The sequence below is a fragment of the Chenopodium album genome, chromosome 19, assembly GCF_948465745.1.
Source record: "Chenopodium album chromosome 19, dcCheAlbu1.1, whole genome shotgun sequence".
Taxonomy (NCBI): domain Eukaryota; kingdom Viridiplantae; phylum Streptophyta; class Magnoliopsida; order Caryophyllales; family Amaranthaceae; genus Chenopodium; species Chenopodium album.
In genome coordinates this window covers 10,988,745-11,008,832 of record NC_137852.1, presented here as the reverse complement: position 1 = coordinate 11,008,832, position 20,088 = coordinate 10,988,745, and the positions used below count along the sequence as shown (strand labels likewise).

At 33.9% G+C, this 20,088-nt stretch overlaps 2 protein-coding genes across 2 annotated transcripts; one reads left to right on the top strand and one right to left on the bottom strand.

Moving 5' to 3' along the window:
* Window positions 1-13,791: 13,791 nt before the first annotated feature.
* On the bottom strand, window positions 13,792-15,061 carry LOC145595982 (glycosyltransferase family protein 64 C3-like). Its single transcript, XM_081652409.1, has one exon. It carries the CDS (start codon window positions 14,978-14,980, stop codon window positions 13,937-13,939), a length of 1,044 nt encoding a protein of 347 aa, XP_081508535.1. The 5' UTR covers window positions 14,981-15,061; the 3' UTR covers window positions 13,792-13,936.
* A 253-nt stretch (window positions 15,062-15,314) lies between these two features.
* Window positions 15,315-19,588, top strand: LOC145595984 (uncharacterized). The gene is made up of 3 exons (XM_081652412.1): window positions 15,315-15,618; window positions 18,009-18,143; window positions 19,300-19,588. The coding sequence occupies exons 1-3, from the start codon at window positions 15,457-15,459 to the stop codon at window positions 19,384-19,386; spliced, it is 384 nt and encodes a 127-aa protein (XP_081508538.1). The 5' UTR covers window positions 15,315-15,456; the 3' UTR covers window positions 19,387-19,588.
* Window positions 19,589-20,088: the final 500 nt, after the last annotated feature.

Sequence of the window (20,088 nt, the reverse complement as noted above, 5' to 3'; positions counted from 1 at the left end):
CCTCTCATCATTTCCGTGATATGTTGGATTTAAAGGTAAATTTTTTGGAATTTAGTTGAATTATTAAGTTTGACAATGATTTTTTTTTTTGTTTTTTTTTTAAACACTTATCTCATCATTTCAATATTTTGATAAAAAGAAATTGTTGCATACTTGCATGTTAATTGTCATGAATGTAATATATATATATATATATATATATATATATATATATATATATATATATATATATATATATATATATATATATATATATATATATATATATATATATATATATATATATATATATATATATATATATATATATATATATAGGAAGGCTCATGTAAGAACCCTCCTCTATATAAGAACCAATCTCAGCCCTTTATTAGTTTTGATCTAACCATCTAAAATGATCCTTTAGTAATGGCATTTCTATAATTTTGAGAATTTCGTATTTAAAACATAGAAAAAAAAAATTTAGAACATAGAAAAAAATTTAGAACATAAGTAGAAAAAGTTTAGAACATAAGAAAAATAATTTGAAAGATAGCAAAAATTTAGAACATAAACAACCAAAAAAGTTAGAACATCAGAAAAAAAATAATTTAGAACATAAGTTGAAAAAATTAATCGTAGCATAGGTAAAAATTAATAACATAATCTGAAAAAAATAATTTAGAACATAGAAAATATTTAGAACATAAGCTGAAAAAATAATTTAGAACATAGAAAATATTTAGAACATAAGCTGAAAAAATAATTTAGAACATAGGAACAAATTTAGAACATAATCTAAAAACAATTTAGAACATTAAAAATAATTTGGAACATAAGTATAAAAAATTTAGAATATAGGAAAAACTTTAATACATAAGCTGAAAAAAAAATTTAGAACATTGAAAAAAAAATTTAGAACATAAGCTGAAAAAAATAATTTAGAACATAGGAACAAATTTAAAATATAATCTAACAAACAATTTTGAACATTGGAAAAATTTTGGAACATAAGTAAGAAAATTTTTCGAGGAGGAATCCGGTAAGAACCTCACCTTATATAAGAACCCATTCTTATGTAAGAACCCTAATTATGTTCTAAACTTTTTCCTATGTTCTAAATTTTTTTCAACTTTTGTTCTAAAGTTTTTCCTATATTCGAAAAATTTTCTTACTTATGTTCCAAAATTTTTCCAATGTTCTAAATTGTTTTTTAATTATGCTTTAAATTTGTTCCCATGTTCTAAATTATTTTTTTCAGCTTATGTTCTAAATTTTTTTTCTATGTTCTAAATTTTTTTTTCAGCTTATGTTTTAAAGTTTTTCCTATATTCTAAATTTTTTCTACTTATGTTCCAAATTATTTTTAATGTTCTAAATTGTTTTTAGATTATGTTCTAAATTTGTTCCTATGTTCTAAATTATTTTTTCAGCTTATGTTCTAAATATTTTCTATGTTCTAAATTATTTTTTTCAGATTATGTTATTAATTTTTACCTATGCTACGATTATTTTTTTCAACTTATGTTCTAAATTATTTTTTCTTATGTTCTAACTTTTTTGGTTGTTTATGTTCTAAATTTTTGCTATCTTTCAAATTATTTTGCTTATGTTCTAAAATTTTCTGCTTATGTTCTAAACCTTTTCTACTTATGTTCTAAATTTTTTTTTCTATGTTCTAAATTTTTTTTTTCTATGTTCTAAATACGAAATTCTCAAAATTACAGAAATGTCATTACTAAAGGATCATTTTAGATGGTTAGATCAAAACTAATAAAGGGCTGAGATTGGTTCTTTTATATATATATATATATATATATATATATATATATATATATATATATATATATATATATATATATATATATATATATATATATTTTACGGAGTGTTATTTTTGTCACATGAGTACACTGTAAGCCATTATATTTTTTAAAAAAATATTCAAAGGTCTAACAAGGGTACCAACTCAATATAGGCTATGAATGACTTCAGACAAAGTATATGAAAATTGTAGCTACTTTTTTTTATCCCAACTACACATAATATCCTCCTGTATTTTATACTAACAATACAATACAATACAACATTGTCTATTTCACCCCAGCAACACAAAACAATTAATGCAACATGAAAATTTTTAGAAAATTTATCCCAAGCGATTTTTAATTTCTCGATATGCATAATTTTTTAATGCCTCACTTTGATACAATTACATATAATTAAACATGGATGACATTATCAAATTACAAATAATTATCCCAAAAAGGTAGAAATATAAAAGGGATTAGGGAAACCAACTTTTGTTAATTGAGTTAAGTTGCTTCGATTGAGTGAAATTGCAAATTGGATATCTAAAATGGAAAATGAGATGAATTAGACTTTGTGATGAATTGAATTGGAGCTATGAATTTGATGAATTACATATAAATTTTGCTGCTCACAAAAATTGACGAAACAATTGATTCGGAAATCCGAAAGGTATATTGGGTTTTTGGAATTTTACAGAGAGAGGAGAATATCAAGGAAAGAATGAGGAAGGAGGGGCATATTTGGTTTTTAAGGAGAGTGTGTTAGAGTAAATAGGGGTTGTATTTAGCAACCGTGTCATCTTCTTACAAAAAAAATCTTTAAGTAAGAAACTAAGAATAGTAACCTAAACTATGTAGGAATAAGTGAATATCTTCCTATATTATGGATTAAGGAACAAATCTTGCGCCTCAACCCGTAATATCTTTCTATATAAAGGAACAAATCCTTTTTCTTCTTAAAAAAACTTGGGTCTTTCTACATAGTACCCCTGAGGTATTCACTTTTCTAAGTTGTGCCCACCCATTTTCAAAATTCCACACTGTAACCCCAAGGTACCTTTAGTGTCTACGATGTAACTGAAGGAATTGTGTCTTCGATAAGTGCAATTACTAGATATATCAAGGATCACTATTATGGAGATAATAAGTTCATTCTATTGGGGCGTCATCCTCTGTTGCTAGACTATGAGAGATGATCTTTGGGCTAGTCAAATAGTCCAAAGCCCTTTAGAATGGATCCTATATTGGTCACACACAAGGGTATTGGGTTAAGCAAGTAAGAGGCTCATTAATGGGCCTCATGAGCAATTAACTAATCATGAATTGGATTGGGCTAGCATAGTTAGATTGGAATTAGGTTTTGGGCTTTTGACATGGGCTCTTATTTAGAGATGAGATCTATAAATAAGATCCATGCCTAGGGTTTGCAGAAAGTAGTCATAATTCACATACTGTGAATTTTGACATCAAGGCAACCAATCCCAAAACCCTAATTCTCTCTCACATTCACGGCTCTCACTCCTCCCCCCCCCTTTGGACTCACGGCCGGCCACCCCTTGGTGGCGCGTGTGGTGGTTCGTGGTGGTTCTTGGTTAGTTTGTCTCTCGTCTCCGTAGAAGGTCAATTGAAGGGTTCAATTGCAACTAACTAGCATTAGTGGAGGTCTTAATCTGTGCCCGTGGACCAAGTAGAGGAATCACGCTTGAGGTTCTTTATCTCCCCTTGTTCTTGCTCGATCGCACGTGGAATCACGCTTCAAAGGTACAATTATTTGTTCTTTATGTGTTATGCATTAGATCCTTGGATTAGGTACTGTATGAATATGATTCATGTTTATTTCCGCTGCGTAGTACCTATAAACTCCTACAGTGGTATCAGTTAGCCTATTGCATTTACGCATATTGCCAATAATTCTTTGATAATCCACAATTTTAATTCAATTAGGAGGGAGAATATTTAATTATGGTTCAATTGTTATATTTAATGGGATTAAACTTTTGGAATAGATTAAATGCGATTTAATTATGCTCAAAATAGCCATGAAGAGGACCGAAATTTAGCCCTAAAGTGTTCGAAATTTCGGAACCCCCTAACCCTATTTTCGAATAATTTCGAATTTCTAGCCTTAAAATATGATTTTTATGCTTGATTTTGATTTAATTCGTTTTGTATTATGTTTCATATTTTTAATTGGATTGATTTATGCATAAAAATGTTTTATGTATGATCAAAGATTTAATTTTAAACGTTAGAATTAAATTGGAATTAATTTTATGATAAACCCTAATTTTAAAGTTGAATGTGATTTAATTTTAATTTTATGGACTGATTTAATTTAATTAAGATAAGTGTTATTTTAATGAAATTAAAACACAAAAAAAAAAAATTTGTGGCCTGCAACCGCGGCTGGGTGGCGCAGCCACGGCGGCTGCCGACCAGGTGGACAGTCCAGAGGGAGGAAGGGAGGGCAAGTGGTCCGAAAGGTGGCTGGACAGCAACGTGCAAGAGTTGCACGGCTGCTGTCACAGCCACGCTAGGGCTGCTGCTGCTGTTTCTTTTGCGCGGCAGTGGCTGCTAACCGCAGCCAGCCACCGTGGCTAGCTTTGGCTGGCCACGCACGGTGGCCTGCAGCCCCGGCAGAGGCAGCTGCCACGCTGCTGCCCTTGCGGCAGTGGCTGCTGTCATAGCAGCCAGCCACCGTGGCTAGCCGAACTAGCTTCGGCTAGCCAACCACGGTGGCCGGCGTTGGTGGCTCACGGTTTTCAAAAAAAAAAAAAAAAAATCAGTTTTAAAAATTTATTTCAAGATAATTATGAATTATTTTGGGATAAAATCAGTTTTATTTTGGATAAGTTAAAATATTTTGAAAATATGATCTTTTATTTTAAAAGATAAAATTGGTTTTATTTAGATAAAATCTTTTATTTTAGGATAAAATCAAATATTCAAAAGTTGTTATATTTGATATTATCCATATTTAAGTTGTTAAATTGGTAATTATCCAAAATTAAAGTGGTTAATTATGGATAAGATTTGTTAGGATATTCTGAGCATATTCCAAAAGGATAATAATTGATTTAAATAATGTGATTATCCCATAATTATTTTTGGATATAATTGATTTAAAATATTGTGATTGGCTAGTAATTAGGATAGAATTTCCTAACTTTCTTAGGATAATCTTTGAGGATAAATATGATTTATCTTTTAAGATTAAAATAAGATTTGATTCTATCTCATGACTAATTTAGAATATATGATATTTTATTGATGATCATGAATAATATATGATATTATCTAATTACATTAATTAAAATATGAGATATTTAGATGTCATGTTTCCTTAATTATGATCATTCGATGTTATAGTTTAGGAAAGCATGATGAGTGATTTATTATGTGGCAATTTTATAATATATGATGTTGTTTATTGCTATATAATGACTAGTATGGCCCAATAGATTGCTAAATACGATCTGCGCATCGTGATGTATTTTTGTAATCTTAGTACGGTCTACGTACCGATAAAGTATTTTGTAATTTTATTTTATTTTATTTAAGTAGTAGATAGAATAGAGTAGAATTACAGGTTGCAGTTAATCCAAGAAGCCCATGAAGTGAAGGCCCAAAGGAGCAAGGTGGATGCGATCCATGATGATTCAAGTGGGAGCATTTACTTTATTAGTTTTCTTAGGATTAGGGGCCATGCTATGTCTTATTTATGCATTCAGTATTTTATGCATGTTAGATTTTATTGATGTATTGTGATGATGCGCTAGAGTTCACTTTCTAATCACAACATAATAAATCTAGGTCCCAGTAATATTGAGGCAGCTTTTCCAATTAAAAACCTGATGAAACCTTTGACATTTATGATGGGTCATGCCAAAGCTGGGCATCATATTTTTCATTGGGGAGTGGGGGTAGGACAAATTCTACACTTTTAATTGGTTATACTCAACAAGGTTACCTAAAGATAAAGTTTAGAACCTTGAAGCTAAGGGTAATAATTAAACATGTGATGGTTAATTATTCAACCAAGAATTACAAAGAGTTGTAATCAGTAAAGAGTTTACTCACCTTGAAAATGTAATGGTTGATGGCAGGGCCAAAGTCCGGTCAATTATTACACGAATAAAGGATCTTGGAATCATTTAATTCAATTGGGATCAATTAAAATTGAATGAAATGCTTTAAAGTTACCAATTTAATTCGCTTATGGTACTTTAAATTTATTAAACATAATTGAATTTTTGCGTTTACTTATAAGTAACATGTCGTTCTAATTTTATTATTATATATAATCTCCTTGATTGAAAATAAAGTTGAGAAACGTTCTCAAAAGGGTTTAAAAGATAATCCACAAACCTATATTCCAATTTTGCTAAGATTGTTCTAAAAGGCAAGTTTTAGAAATTCATGTCACATGTCTAAAGTTGGTTTTATTCAAAATGTTTGAGTAAAATATCAACACATCTTCATTTTGAAAAATGTTTCAAGGGATATAATGAGATGAGAGGTACAATCCCTCAAAAGACAAGTGTACAAGTCCAATAAAATCTCTTATCTTCAATATGATTGAATATAAGAAAATGATTGGAAATCTCTATGATCAAAAGTTAATCAAATGATAGTATTCTTCATCTATTTTATATAGAGTTTAATACTTGATTAAACTCAAATATAAATAATGATAGAATAAACTTAGCAAAATCATGAAAAATGCTTAAAAGTAGTTGAGCAAGGTATCATTTTGAACCTAAGAGAAATGTTCTAAGTGGCTCAAATGGAAAGGTTTAGGAATATATGAGGATTGCATTAAGAAGTTATAGGCCAAGAATTACAAACAAGTTGCTACTTCTCAAACCTAGAACTACTTACATGCTAAAAGTTGTTATGAACAACAAATGTTTCTAATTAAATGGATCTATTCCAATTGATTAGATACTACCTCATATAGTTGGAAGGTAAAGAATGGAAATAATGTTCCAATTTAAGAATTATATTATAGAAATTGATTTAGCATATTGCTACTTCTTGGACATATGATGTCTTGTTTAGATCACTCATTGCACAATTTGGTCGAACTAAAGGAAGAAATTAGCTAAAGGAGGAATAAATCTACAAGTTTAGAAGCAAATGTTGCAACTTCACAAGTAGAATCTACAAGTCTGGAAGCAAAAGTTGCAACTTTACAAGTAGAACCAGTATTTCACTAATAATAATTGGCTAGAGTTAAATAAATTTTATCTATTCTTGCCATTATCAAAACACCATTCAATGTTAGTAATGACTAAGCATCGAAGATTAAAAAACGTGGAATAAGTGTTATTCCATGCTTCTTTGAGTCATAATGTGTTTTGAATTGCTAAATAGGTTTAAAGTTCTATATGATAGAAATAATTAAACCATTTCTACATATATATAACTTGTCTCTAAAAATGTCAATTAATTCGAATGAAAATGAAAATTGCATGCGAAAGATCCAAAGGGATGGACTTTCAATATCATTAGATTATGAATCTATTGATATATGTAATTATCATTCTAATTTGAAATTATGACTAAGTCACCATTTAGAGAAATGATGATGTGAACTCGAGGTCAAATACATATTGATGTAAGAAAACCAAAGGTTCAAAGGCTAGAGACGGACAACGAAACTTCATTTGTGATACGATCACTACTTATGCTTAGTTGAAGCTTGGAAGTGAAGATTTTGAAAAGTTCAAAATGTTCAGTATGAAGTTCAGTATCAACTTGACAAGATAATGATTACATTACAATATGATTGAAATTGTGAAAATTTAAGTCAAGACATGTACTTGGCAACACATTCAAAATATTGCGATATGATCGTAATAATGAGAATTTAAGCCAAGACATTGATAAACATCCAAGAGTTATAAAATCGTTTTACAACAAACTCCGAGAGAAAACCTTGTGAAGTGTTTATGAAGGAAGCTATCAATCTATATGAGATATATTTTGATAGTGGATGTAAATTACCTATCTTCCAACCATTGTTCAAGGGATATACTTTTAAGATAAGCTACAAAACTAAACAAAAACTACATACGTCAAATCAAAAGTAGCAAAGGCTTCATATGTGATATGGATAAGAAAAGTTCTTATTCTACAAAGCAAGGAATAAAAGTTGTATTGAAACGTTTAATGCACATTCGATTCCTATATAGAGCACTGGGTACTACTATACAACCATACTTAGCACAAAATGTTTGTTGCTCAAGTAGGTGCCCTTATGGAAATTGTTCCAAAAGGTCAAGTGGGAGTAGTATAAATCTCAAAAGAGTTTGAGAAAAGCAACAAACAAACGTGGTTCAAACCATGATTGGTTCACCTTATGCTAAAAGTGCCTCCCTAAAAGGCAAGTGGGAATATAAGAATTTTGAAAAGTTCGAGAGCCTTGAAAGAGTTCAAGAAATGTGACTTCGAAATTCTTGAAGAAATTCGAGAAGTAATCGAATAAAAGCAACAATATGAGCATGATTCACCTCATGTTACAAATGACAACGCGTGGTCTCATTAAGTGTAATGGGATTAATAACCATGTGTCGTAGGTAGTACATTCCAAGTGCACATCCTCTATTGTCGTTTCTCATTGAAAACTAAACAAAGTTATTGTATGAGTTTCAATTGTTGCATAAATGCCCACAATGATGACTAGCATATGTAAAACTTAGTTAAAGAAATATGATTTCATATTGGCTAAAAGTTCTAAAATATTTATTTTGGAACATGATGATTATGCAAGTAATAAGGATGATTTGACAAGTTATAACTCCAAGTGGTTTAAAACCATGAAATCTGAAATAGATTCTAAGTCTGTAAGCAAGCGTATGACACTTGAATAATTTGCCTAAATTGGGTGAAACCCATTGTAAGCAAAGCAGACAAGAAAGAAAAACGTTTTCTAACTAAAGCAAAGACTTGTTAAGGGATTCAACAAATTCTTAGTATGACTATGACTGCGATGAAACCTTTACATTAGTCATGTTGCAAAGATCTATTAAAGATATTTTAGTGATTTTTACCTTATAAGATTTGGTAGATGGATTTCAAAACACTTTCTTGAAATTGTTCATGAAATAAGATTTGTATATGATACAATCAAAAGTTTGGAGATCCAATAATCCTAGGGATGCATAAAAGATCCATAATGGATTGAAGTTAGCATCAGGGAGTTAATGTTCTTAATTTTGTGAGTTAATCAAATCGTTTGATGTTCTCGTAAAATGAAGAAAAGGTCTTGTGTGTACAAGACGTTTAGTGGGAGCTATGAAGTCTTCTTGGTCTAGTATAAAGAGCAATTATTCATTGCTTGAAGAGTCAAGTGGTGGGTAATGCATTTTGTATGAAAATCTTGAAAAAAAAGATGAGTACATTTGGGATTCAAGATCTATATAGATAGGTCTCGAAGGATGTTTGAGTTTTGGTTAAGAAACTTATTTTGATAAGATTCTTATAAGGTTCAACATTATATTGAAAAGAGTTTCAATCCCATGTGACATGGCACGTTGCTTAATGATTCAATGCCTTGAGAAAGGTTGATGAAATTAAGACTTTGAGTGATGATCCTTGTGCAATTTGCAAAGGATGCATCATGCATGTCATGGACTATACTCGTCTATTTGATTCACGTGTTCTAAAGAACAAGTGATGATAGATTTCAATCGAAATCCAATGTAACGTTGGAATACAAATTAGAAATTCCTAAGTTCTTTGCGAAAGGGCGAAGGAGAATTCTTAGTGTATGAAGATGAAAATGATTATAAGGTTTAGAAATTGCAAAGTTCATGTTTATGAGAATGTCTCATGAACTCTACTTTCTAAACCCCTTCCATGACCAAGGTATGAGAGTCATACTAAGGTACTTGGATTGAAGCAAGTTATGTAATTTTAGTTGTGTATGTTTTGAGAAAGCATATTACAAAAGTAAATACATTAGCTTGCAGAATTATGTTTATCAATTGAAACAAAGTTTCAATCTTATTTAATCGTGGTTTCAAGATTAAATAAAATGTCTAAAATAATTATGAATTGATGGGCTCACTAGGTTAATGACCTTTTGAATGAAACCCCACAGGTGAACTAAATTCATATATTATTTAAGTTCCTAGTTTGGAATCATTAAACTGGACATAAATGATTTCCAATAATGGACTAGCATGTTAAGATTGATTGGATAGCGCAGTTTCATGGGCTATAGGAGTGTAGTGATGCTCGATCAATCACATGGATATGCATGAATGATGCATGATGAACTATTGACCTACTTTGAAGTTCAAGTATAGAGCTTCCGGATATATTAGTGGACTCCTTTGACATGAGTGGAACATTGATCTCATTCAATGGATGTTATAACTGTGGTACATTCAAACGTCTTCCCGTAACTGGAGATTATAAAGGGTGTTTCCCGGTTATTTCAGAAGTTGAGTGGGAGCTTTGGTTGCCACAAGATTGGATTGAGTCTAGCTATTTGATTAGGAATGTGTCTTGGCCCCTTGAAGAGGGAGAATTCAGAAAATGCATGGCCGTGCTCAAATGGATTACATAGTAATCATTTGTTTTGTAATTCTAACTCAGATTTCAAGAAAAGATTTGTAGATTAATATGATCACGACATAAGATGCAATCATATTATCAAATCGACACACATTGACTTAAGGAATTTGAATATTGCGCACTTGTCTCAGACAAGTGGGAGATTGAAGGAATTGTGTCTTCGATAAGTGCAATTACTAGATATATCAAGGATCACTATTATGGAGATAATAAGTTCATTCTATTGGGGCGTCATCCTCTGTTGCTAGACTATGAGAGATGATCTTTGGGCTAGTCAAATAGTCCAAAGCCCTTTAGAATGGATCCTATATTGGTCACACACAAGGGTATTGGGTTAAGCAAGTAAGAGGCTCATTAATGGGCCTCATGAGCAATTAACTAATCATGAATTGGATTGGGCTAGCATAGTTAGATTGGAATTAGGTTTTGGGCTTTTAACATGGGCTCTTATTTAGAGATGAGATCTATAAATAAGATCCATGCCTAGGGTTTGCAGAAAGTAGTCATAATTCACATACTGTGAATTTTGACATCAAGGCAACCAATCCCAAAACCCTAATCCTCTCTCACATTCACGGCTCTCACTCCTCCCCCCCCTTTGGACTCACGGCCGGCCACCCCTTGGTGGCGCGTGTGGTGGTTCGTGGTGGTTCTTGGTTAGTTTGTCTCTCGTCTCCGTAGAAGGTCAATTGAAGGGTTCAATTGCAACTAACTAGCATTAGTGGAGGTCTTAATCTGTGCCCGTGGACCAAGTAGAGGAATCACGCTTGAGGTTCTTTATCTCCCCTTGTTCTTGCTCGATCGCACGTGGAATCACACTTCAAAGGTACAATTATTTGTTCTTTATGTGTTATGCATTAGATCCTTGGATTAGGTACTGTATGAATATGATTCATGTTTATTTCCGCTGCGTAGTACCTATAAACTCCTACAGTAACCCCCACTAATTCTAAAGTTAACACCGTTACTTTTGTCAAAAAATCTGTTTTAAAAAAAAAATTTTAAATAAAAAAAAAACCTCCCTCCTGCAAAACCACCCACGCACCACCAACCCTTCCCTCCTCCAAACCCACCCACCCAGCGAACCACCCACCGGTTTTCACCCAAGCCACCAAACTTCACCCAAGCCATCGCACCTACCCTATGAACCGCATCCACCCTGCGAACCAAACCCAGCACAACGCACCGCTGAAACAACAACAGTAATTTGCCGCCGATTCGACCACCAAAAATCTGATGCGTGAACCTTAAAGGACGAAAAACTCCAATCCTTTACCCTTTCACCCTTAAAATGGCCGGAATCGACCATTGAAACCCCGAATGGTCGATTTGGCCGTTTAAAGGGAGAGGGAAAAGGGGGGTGCGTGGTTTTGCGCGGTAGTGGTTGGGGCTGAGGTGTTTTGGGTTGGTTTAGGGTGGTGTGTCAGCCGTGGAGTTTGGGTTGGGCTAAGGTGGTGCATCGACTGGAGTAGGTGGGGATGGGAGTGCCGATAGCTGTTGCTGCAGTGGCTGTGGTGGGGCTGGTTAGGGTCAGGGCTGGGTTCAAAATTCTTCATGGTTGTTGGTGTGTGGCGGTTGTGCTAGGTGTGGTGGTTATTAGTGTGTGGCGGTTACTGGGTGTGGCGGTGGTTGGGTGCGTTAGTTAGGGTGGTTAGGGCTAGGTCGTGAGGGTGTGAGGGAGGCAACATAAAACTAACGGTAATAGCTAACGACAACTTAACGGCAGGGTTACATCGCAGACACTAAAGGTACCTTGGGGTTACCGTGTGGAATTTTGAAAATGGGTGGGCACAGCTTTGAAAAGTGAATACCTTAGGGGTACTATGTAGAAAAACTCAAAAAACTTTAATATAATTTTGTCTTCTTTCTCTTTCTTTTAGTTTCCATTGAAGTGCAATCAACTTTCTCCATTGATAATTCTGTCTTCATTGAAGCAGCTTTTAAGGTAACATGGTGTTTCCTTTTCTAATTATTGAATACAAACCATTAATTAATTTCACAATCTAGGGTTTATAGTTTATTTAATTGTTAGTATGTTCAATTTAGGGTTTTCGAAACTCCATTATTCAACTGTTGATTATAATTAGTTAAGTTAAGGAAAACAAAATTAATTATCATCTTAATCTGATAATTGAATCATATTTGCCTTTAATTTGGATGAAAGTATGAAATTGTACTCTTTTTTCCCTGAAATTGTATATGACCCTGATTTGATGATTGAATCAACTTTGGTAGCTAATGGTTGCAGAATTCTTTAGTGTTGGGATGAAATTATGAAATTGCCCTGTATTTATCACCCTAATTTGATAATGTGCTGCAAAACTGTTTAATGTTGGGATGGAACTATGAAATCGCCCTAAATTTATGACCCTAATTTGATGAATGAATTGACTTTTAATTTGGCTGCTAATGTGCTTCAGAACTCTTCATTGTTGGGATGGAACTATGAAATTGCCCTAAAATTGTGACCCTCATTTGATAATTGAACTAAATTTGGTTGTTAATGTGTTGCGTCACCCTTTTAGTGTTAATATTGAACTCCCTGAATTTAATTGATGTTGAATATACTAAAGTATTGGATTGTTTTGATTGTTGCAGTAGTTTGTTTGAATCAAGAAATTCAAGATGTATAATGGGATTGGGTTACAGACGCTAAGGGGTTTTGGAACAAATGGCCATGTGCAAACCAGCAAGTTTTTTATTAGGGGGTACGTCGAACGTGGTTGTAGATGGAAACCTGAGGTTTGGCCCTCATCAGGGTATGGGTGGTATTAACAAGAAGGCGAATAAGGAGCTTTTGGAGCACGATCAAAAGCGTCAAATTGAGCTTAAGGTTGTGATCTTGGAGGACAAGCTAAGTGAACAGGGCTATACTGATGCTGAGATTGCTGTCAAGTGTGAGGAGTTTCGACATAAGCTCGAAGCTGAGGCTTCTACTCTGGTTGGAGATGGTTATGTCGGAATTGTTTCTGATAAGAAGTAATTCACTGGGTTGTGTTTTGTATAGCTGTGATATTACCATCATTATGGTGGGTAACATGAATTTTTTTGTGACTTGTCTGTTGCTTGTTGGAATGCGAGGTTAACACAGGGCATCCAAGATCTTGTTTTGTATTGTGTACAATTGTACATGACATATAAGTAGAAAATCTTGTTTGTTGGCATTCATGGGAAACATTCAAACATTCCTTCCTTTCTAAAAGAGAGTTCCACTTTGCTTCAGACACATTATTATTGTATCCCCATTTGCCCCTTGACATAATTATCTTAGGGAGTTAGGGTGTGTTCCACATCAAGGTTATTTTTTAGTTTTAGATTTTCCGAAAGCCACAATGGATTTGTGTTTTGGTATTAAAACTAATTAACTAATGCAAAACTGTTTAATACAAGTATAGATTACATTACATATCTTCCCTTTTTATGTTTATCTATTTACTCGTATTGTTTTTAGAAGAATTTTTTAAAGTTAAACCTCTACGAACTATCCTAATGTATGTTTATTACTTTACTAGGTAAAAGTGTAATAACACATAACTACATAACTCATACATAGTTTAATTTCATTCAAAAATTTGTTGGTCACAAGGAACTAACTTTCCTCCTTTTTCACACAACCCTTGCTCGTTAATCGGGCTAACCACGGTTCCATAACTATACCTCAATGGCATTCTACCTAAAATCTTATGAAATTCTCTTATACACTCTCCTCTCCTCTTTCGATGTTCTCCAAGGCCTCTCTTCACGCCGCTCAATCCAACACCGACCTCTTTTTCTCGTTTCCCAATAACCACCTCGTTTCTCGCGTCCCCCCAATCTCTAACACGCTCGGCCCCCACAAGGAGCGGGCCCCGCTCCGTCACATCGGCAACCACAAAATTCATCAAAATGTCCTCACAATTACACATTTTATCAACCACACCCCTCAACTTCCTAAACTTTCCCTCCAACCCCTCCCTCCCACAACTATACAAATACAAAAAGTCAACATTCAACATCAAAAACTTAGTCAACACAATCGAGTATCGATCTTGATGAACGGTGTAGATCCATTCCTTCCTCCTTAAATCCAAACCGTGCGATCTCGCGAACAACCCAATCAAACGGTCCTGATTCACCTGCCAAACCTTGAACGCAAACTCAATCGATTTGGGGTCCACCTCAACATCATCGTCACATATAAGCACGCCACGTGTCCTAATCCAACGGCGTGGAAGAAACCTCGAATTTAAACTGTTGGATTTTTGACGGACCACGGTAACAGGTGCACCCGCGGAGTAGAGGAGAGAGAAATTCGAGGAGAGAGAATCTAGGGTTTCCGCCGGCGTTAATGGATTCCCCCAAAGTACGACGACGGCGGCGATCACCGGCGACGCTGCGTAAACTCCGGCGATCGTGCTCAGGAGTGAGATTCGGAGCTCCGAATAACCGTTTATGAGGACCGTTAGTTGATCGGATCGTAGTGATTGTGGATTCGGTAGGGTTTTTCGATCGCACCATGGGTTAGGGTTTGAGGAGAGAGAACGATGAGAGAGAGTTGAGAGAGGAAGATGAAGGATGATGATGAAATTGAGGAGAGAGAAAATGTATCTTCTTCGAGCTTCCATGGGAGAGGAGAGGAGAAGAGTTGAAAATGATGTGGGATGAGTTTTGAGTTAGAGCCGTAGAGGTCTCGAGCCAGCTGTTTAATGTTCGTGTGTGTGTCGATCTCGGATATTAACTTAAACTTTCTCGACTTCTAATGAGTTTTATTATTTGTGGTTGGGAAATAGTGGATTTGGAGTGGCGGTTTAGTGTTTATGTCTAGCTTAACAGTTTATGTGCGTGAAATTGATCCATCTCGAAATTATTTGTGTGGTGGGAAATTGTGGGTTCGGAGTGGCTATGTGGTGAGCGAATAATGGTGAATTGACTGATTATGTGTGTGGGATTGATGAATCTCGGATGTGAATAATATTTCTTGACTTTTCGTGAGTTTTGTGTGGTGGGATCAGAGTGGCAATGTGGTGAATAAGGTGAAGAAGGGTGATTTTTAGCGGGGGGTTTTATGTGAACGTTAGCAGTTAGTATTGGTTGGTATTTGATGATTTTGAAGGAATTGATGGGAGTAACAATGGCAGGTCTTTTGCCAACTGTGAAGCTCAATTTCTTGCCAAAAATTCCATCATCTTCAAATTCATCTATAAAGAGGGTGGTGGGATTAAAGCCAGTGTTTTGTTCAGCTGTTCAGCAAGTGGAACAACAGGTATATCTCTCTTCTTTCTTTCTCTCTCAAACTTTATGTAATTGAAGCATTGAAACTATACATGCTACACCAAGAATTATGGTTAAACATGTGAAATTTGCTTTGGTTGCTTATGAATGAAGGTTTTGATCTTTTGAAATTGGATTAATGTGTAAATTTTAATTGTACTAGCTATTTGTTTAAATTTTGTAAGTACAGTTTGCTTCATTGCTTGACACAACATTGTTGGGTGGTGGTGGTGGTGGTGGTGTTCTCGAGAGTGGCTTGAAATTGTCGTAAAGGCTTACAGTTAGAATTTAATTTTGAGGTATTGTTTAAATAGAATGAATATTGTACTTAAGCTGTTGAATAGGATTAGTATTTTCGGGGCCTAAAGAAAGGGTTTCTGTGGCCTTATGCATATTTCACTCGAAGTGCTTTGCTCAAGGGAATTGCAAATGCTGGTGGATTTATGTAATATTAAACTGTGCTTTGTAAATGTATCGGGATATGTGGGTTGGATTCATTGGTTTGGATAAAATGTACCTTTGTTTTACAAGATATACTGCAATTAGTTAAAATGTAAGTGAATTTTTGCTTAGGGAAGTAATGGCTCTCAAGTGCTTACTGTTTCTGGCTTTAATCATAAGGTTTATTCATTTGAAAAAGGAAGAAATTGTAATTCATTTGTCATTTTATCAATTTCATGGCATCATTTTGGTTTCATGGTTTGTGGATATGTCATTTATCAATCATGGGGAAGGAATGCATTCTACAAGTTTTTACACTGATCAACACTTAAGTTGGATGATTTGATGGGCAGAGAACAGTCAAAAACTCTGAATGGAAATAAGTCTATAAATGATGTTAATATCACCAGTTATTGGCTGTTTTGTATCATCTTTGGAGAGCCAGGAATGATGCTTTCTGGAATCAAAAGGTTTCTAGAATTGATATACTTGTAGAGCAGACTATATATGATGGTGAATAGTCTTATAGGTCCTAAGATCACAGCAAATGATAAAACCTGGCTTGATTCTTTGTATTGCAAATGAATTGTGTAGCCTTGTTTGTTTTGGGTTTACTGTATCAACAAAGTCCTTGCTACAAGTATTTCTAGCAGCATAACTCTTAGGTTGTGAATTTAAAAGTTTTTGTGGTAAAAATAATACTTCCTCTATATTTTTCAAGACAAACTTTTAAATAAATCGGATGTACAATAAATATTGAACATCCGTTATAAAGTTACCCTTAAAATGAACAAAGGTTACCCTAATATGAATAAAAGTTACCCTGACATAAATAAAAGTTATGAAGTATTTATGCTTTACTGATAAAAGTAACCCAAAAAATTGTAAAAGTGGCCCTAAACTTGATAAAAAGTGACCCTCGATGTACAGTAAATTACTGTACACCGGATGTATACAAAACTTATTCATTTTTCAAATGCATCACTATTAAAATCACCGACTCCTAAACAATTTTTGGAGAAGAGAAAGATAGAAAGAAAAAAGAGGGCCCATGTGATATGAGAGAGAGAAAATTCAGTAACTAAAGAGGAAAGGGATGCATCTAAATTGAATCTTCCATATGTTGCATTTAAAAAATAACGGAGGAAGTAAATTACTCGTGCTTACTAGGGTTAGAAAAGAAAAAGAAAAAGAACAAAAAATAGTTCTATGATGAATTTTCATTGACAAGCTTCTTTTAGTTCGAAATTTGAACCCTATTTCTATAGGAGTGGGGTTGGATTGGGTGGAGGATTAGCATGTGCTTTCCAAAAAGATGGGTAAATATCATACCCAGCTGTGTGCACTCTTTGTGAATGAAATTTTGACATTTTATTCAGAAATTATTTAACAACTATCTACACCTCAATGCTCTGTGTTGTACTGTACTCTATATGACTATTATGTGTTATATGGCTTCAAAGTGGGTTTTAAAATTTACTCATTTAGAAAAATGTTGGAGATTCTTTGAGGATGGAACTATTGTAGGCTTATATCAGTGCTGTTTTCAAAGTTTATTATCTGCTTTATAAGATAATAAGTCATTTTACTCCAAATCATTGATGCCAAAGGAAGAGTGATCACTCTACGGAACTCTCATCTTATCTACAATAGATAATAATAAATAATAAATAAAATTGAGGAAGTAAATTGAGATAAGGGCCAAAACCCATCGGTCTCATACTCTCATTCAACATCTGTAACATAAAGAATGTAAACATTCTAGTTACTGCACTTTGCTTACATTATAAGAAAGTATGTTGTCTCTGTTGAGCTGTGTACCTGTTGTTTCTTTAATTAATTAATATTTCTCTATACTGCTACATTGTTCTTTAAGTTCTACCTTCTAGTTTAAAAGTTGCTGAGCTGATCCTTATTATTAAACTAACTTAAACTGTTTAGGAATCCAAGGTAGAAATTTTGTGTGAACCTTGCAACGGATCAGGATGGCTACTTTGTGATTTCTGCAATGGACAAAAAACTAATGTGAAGTCTCAAACAAATAAGATCTACCGTCGATGTCCATCATGTAAAGCGGTAAGTGATTTATATTTCTATATCACCATGTTAAAACAACTCGAGATGTTTTTAGCTGATTACAGCAATACATAATCCATGATGTCTAGCTTTTGATTAGTGTCTCATACGAAATAAGTATATGAGAAAGTAAAATGGTGACTATAAGTGATGCCATTAATGAAGGATTGCCCAATATCTTACATGCTTATAACATCAGTCACCACTCCCTCCCCCACCTCTTTGTATCTTCACTCTTCTAGCAGTATCTCAACTCATTTTATAAGTAAGTAAAAATGCTCTCACAGGATCACACTGTTTTTTTTTTTATTTTAATTTGATGCCTTACTTTTGGGCCTATTTTTCTACGCTCAGTTTGGAGGATGAGAAATGGAAGGTAAGGAAGAGCAGGGAGATGAGACATGGAAGGCAAGGAAGAGTGATGGAACTAGTTACTATTTAGATAATATTTAGGTTGGAATGGGGAAGGGAAGGAAGTAGTTTCTTCCTTCTTGATGGACTCCCAAGTTGAAATGATTTAAATACAAATTAAATGTGCTTTCTTTCCTCTTCATCTTTTATGTTAAAAAAATATACAGTGATCTATATTTCTTTTCCTCTCTGATATACCATGGAGGTGACAGACAGAGGGGTTGAGTGGGGGCAGGTAAGGTGGTGAAAGGACGAAGGAGGGTAGTTCAGGAACACTTATCTAAAGGAAATGGTCTTTGTAAAGGAGGGAGCAGTATGTTGTTATTAAGTTATTCTTGTATTGTTATGAGAAGATATAAAGTGCTTGGAATATTAGCCTTTGTTTTCACAAAAAATTGGTTCAAGGGAATTTTTTCCTCAATACCTTCCTCCTTTTGGCTGAGAGTCTACCAAGGCCATGATTTCAATTAACTATCATATATTGTTCAGATTAACTTGTTTTTGTCTTCTTCCTCCCTAAGACTCTATTTCCCACTTAGGAATTAAGATGATGACTGTCTTCTAAATCTTCAGAAGCAGTCTGACTGAAACGTAAATAATAATTTTTGACGTGAAATACGTCCTAGTGAAGGATGCCATAGCTGTTGTGTTGCCTAGCATACATTTTATAGCTTTGAATATATGTGTACTTGTTAATATTTTTTTGGAATTGCCATTTGACTGTTTGACCAAATTTTGCTTGCAGACTGGATACATATTGTGTGCGAAGTGTAAAGTCTTCAAATGTGTTACATTCCCAGATCAGAGTGATGGTGAGCAGCTTTCATTTTGAGGATCAAACCCTTATGAAAAACTAGCCTGTACTTGATGGGACAAAGGCTGATGATAAGCTTAAGGCAATATAATTCTTAGTTTATAATTTTTGGGTTGAAGAGGGGGAAGGGGGCCAGAAAAATATGTTCTGTTTACTCTTCTCCTAATATTCCTTTATGACCAGCAATACAGAATATAAATAGTATCTCATTTCAGAATCAGCTGCTTTCATTTTTTTTCTTTGGTCTATGTTCCTTTAGGGAGTTGCCACACCCATTGTTTGTTGTTGTTGTTGATTTGTTGTGGATATTTCAGTTGTATACGCATTTTTTTGTACAGAAGCACCACGTTGTTAATTTTTCATTGACAATTATATCACTGCGATAAGTTTGTCTGAGAAGAGTGAGAACAACATACTGTTTTAAGTTGGTAATGCTTACTGTTCTTTTGTTGATAAGTTATCTTTCATTAATTCGTTTTAGAGGAGACAATTTGACCTTTCTGTGTAGTGAAAATAACTGAAATTAGTGGAATGTAATGTTAAAAAAAACAAGTCACCTATGATCAATAGTTTGGGTTCGATTAACTATCAGCTTGGCTATGGCTCAACAAAGAAGAAACAATGTCAGAACACTTGTGAACAACCCAAAAGCATGAGGTAATGGCTAAATAAAGATGTTTCCAGCGTTTGGTATTTCAGCTTATTATGGATGCATTAGTG

Bases quoted from the DNA above. Each gene is read 5' to 3' on its own strand.
- LOC145595982 (XM_081652409.1), bottom strand. From the start codon at position 14,980: ATGGAAGCTCGAAGAAGATACATTTTCTCTCTCCTCAATTTCATCATC.
- LOC145595984 (XM_081652412.1), top strand. From the start codon at position 15,457: ATGATTTTGAAGGAATTGATGGGAGTAACAATGGCAGGTCTTTTGCCA. The intron at 15,619-18,008 runs GTATATCTCTCT...TAAACTGTTTAG, and splicing joins TTCAGCAAGTGGAACAACAG to GAATCCAAGGTAGAAATTTT. The intron at 18,144-19,299 runs GTAAGTGATTTA...TTTTGCTTGCAG, and splicing joins GATGTCCATCATGTAAAGCG to ACTGGATACATATTGTGTGC.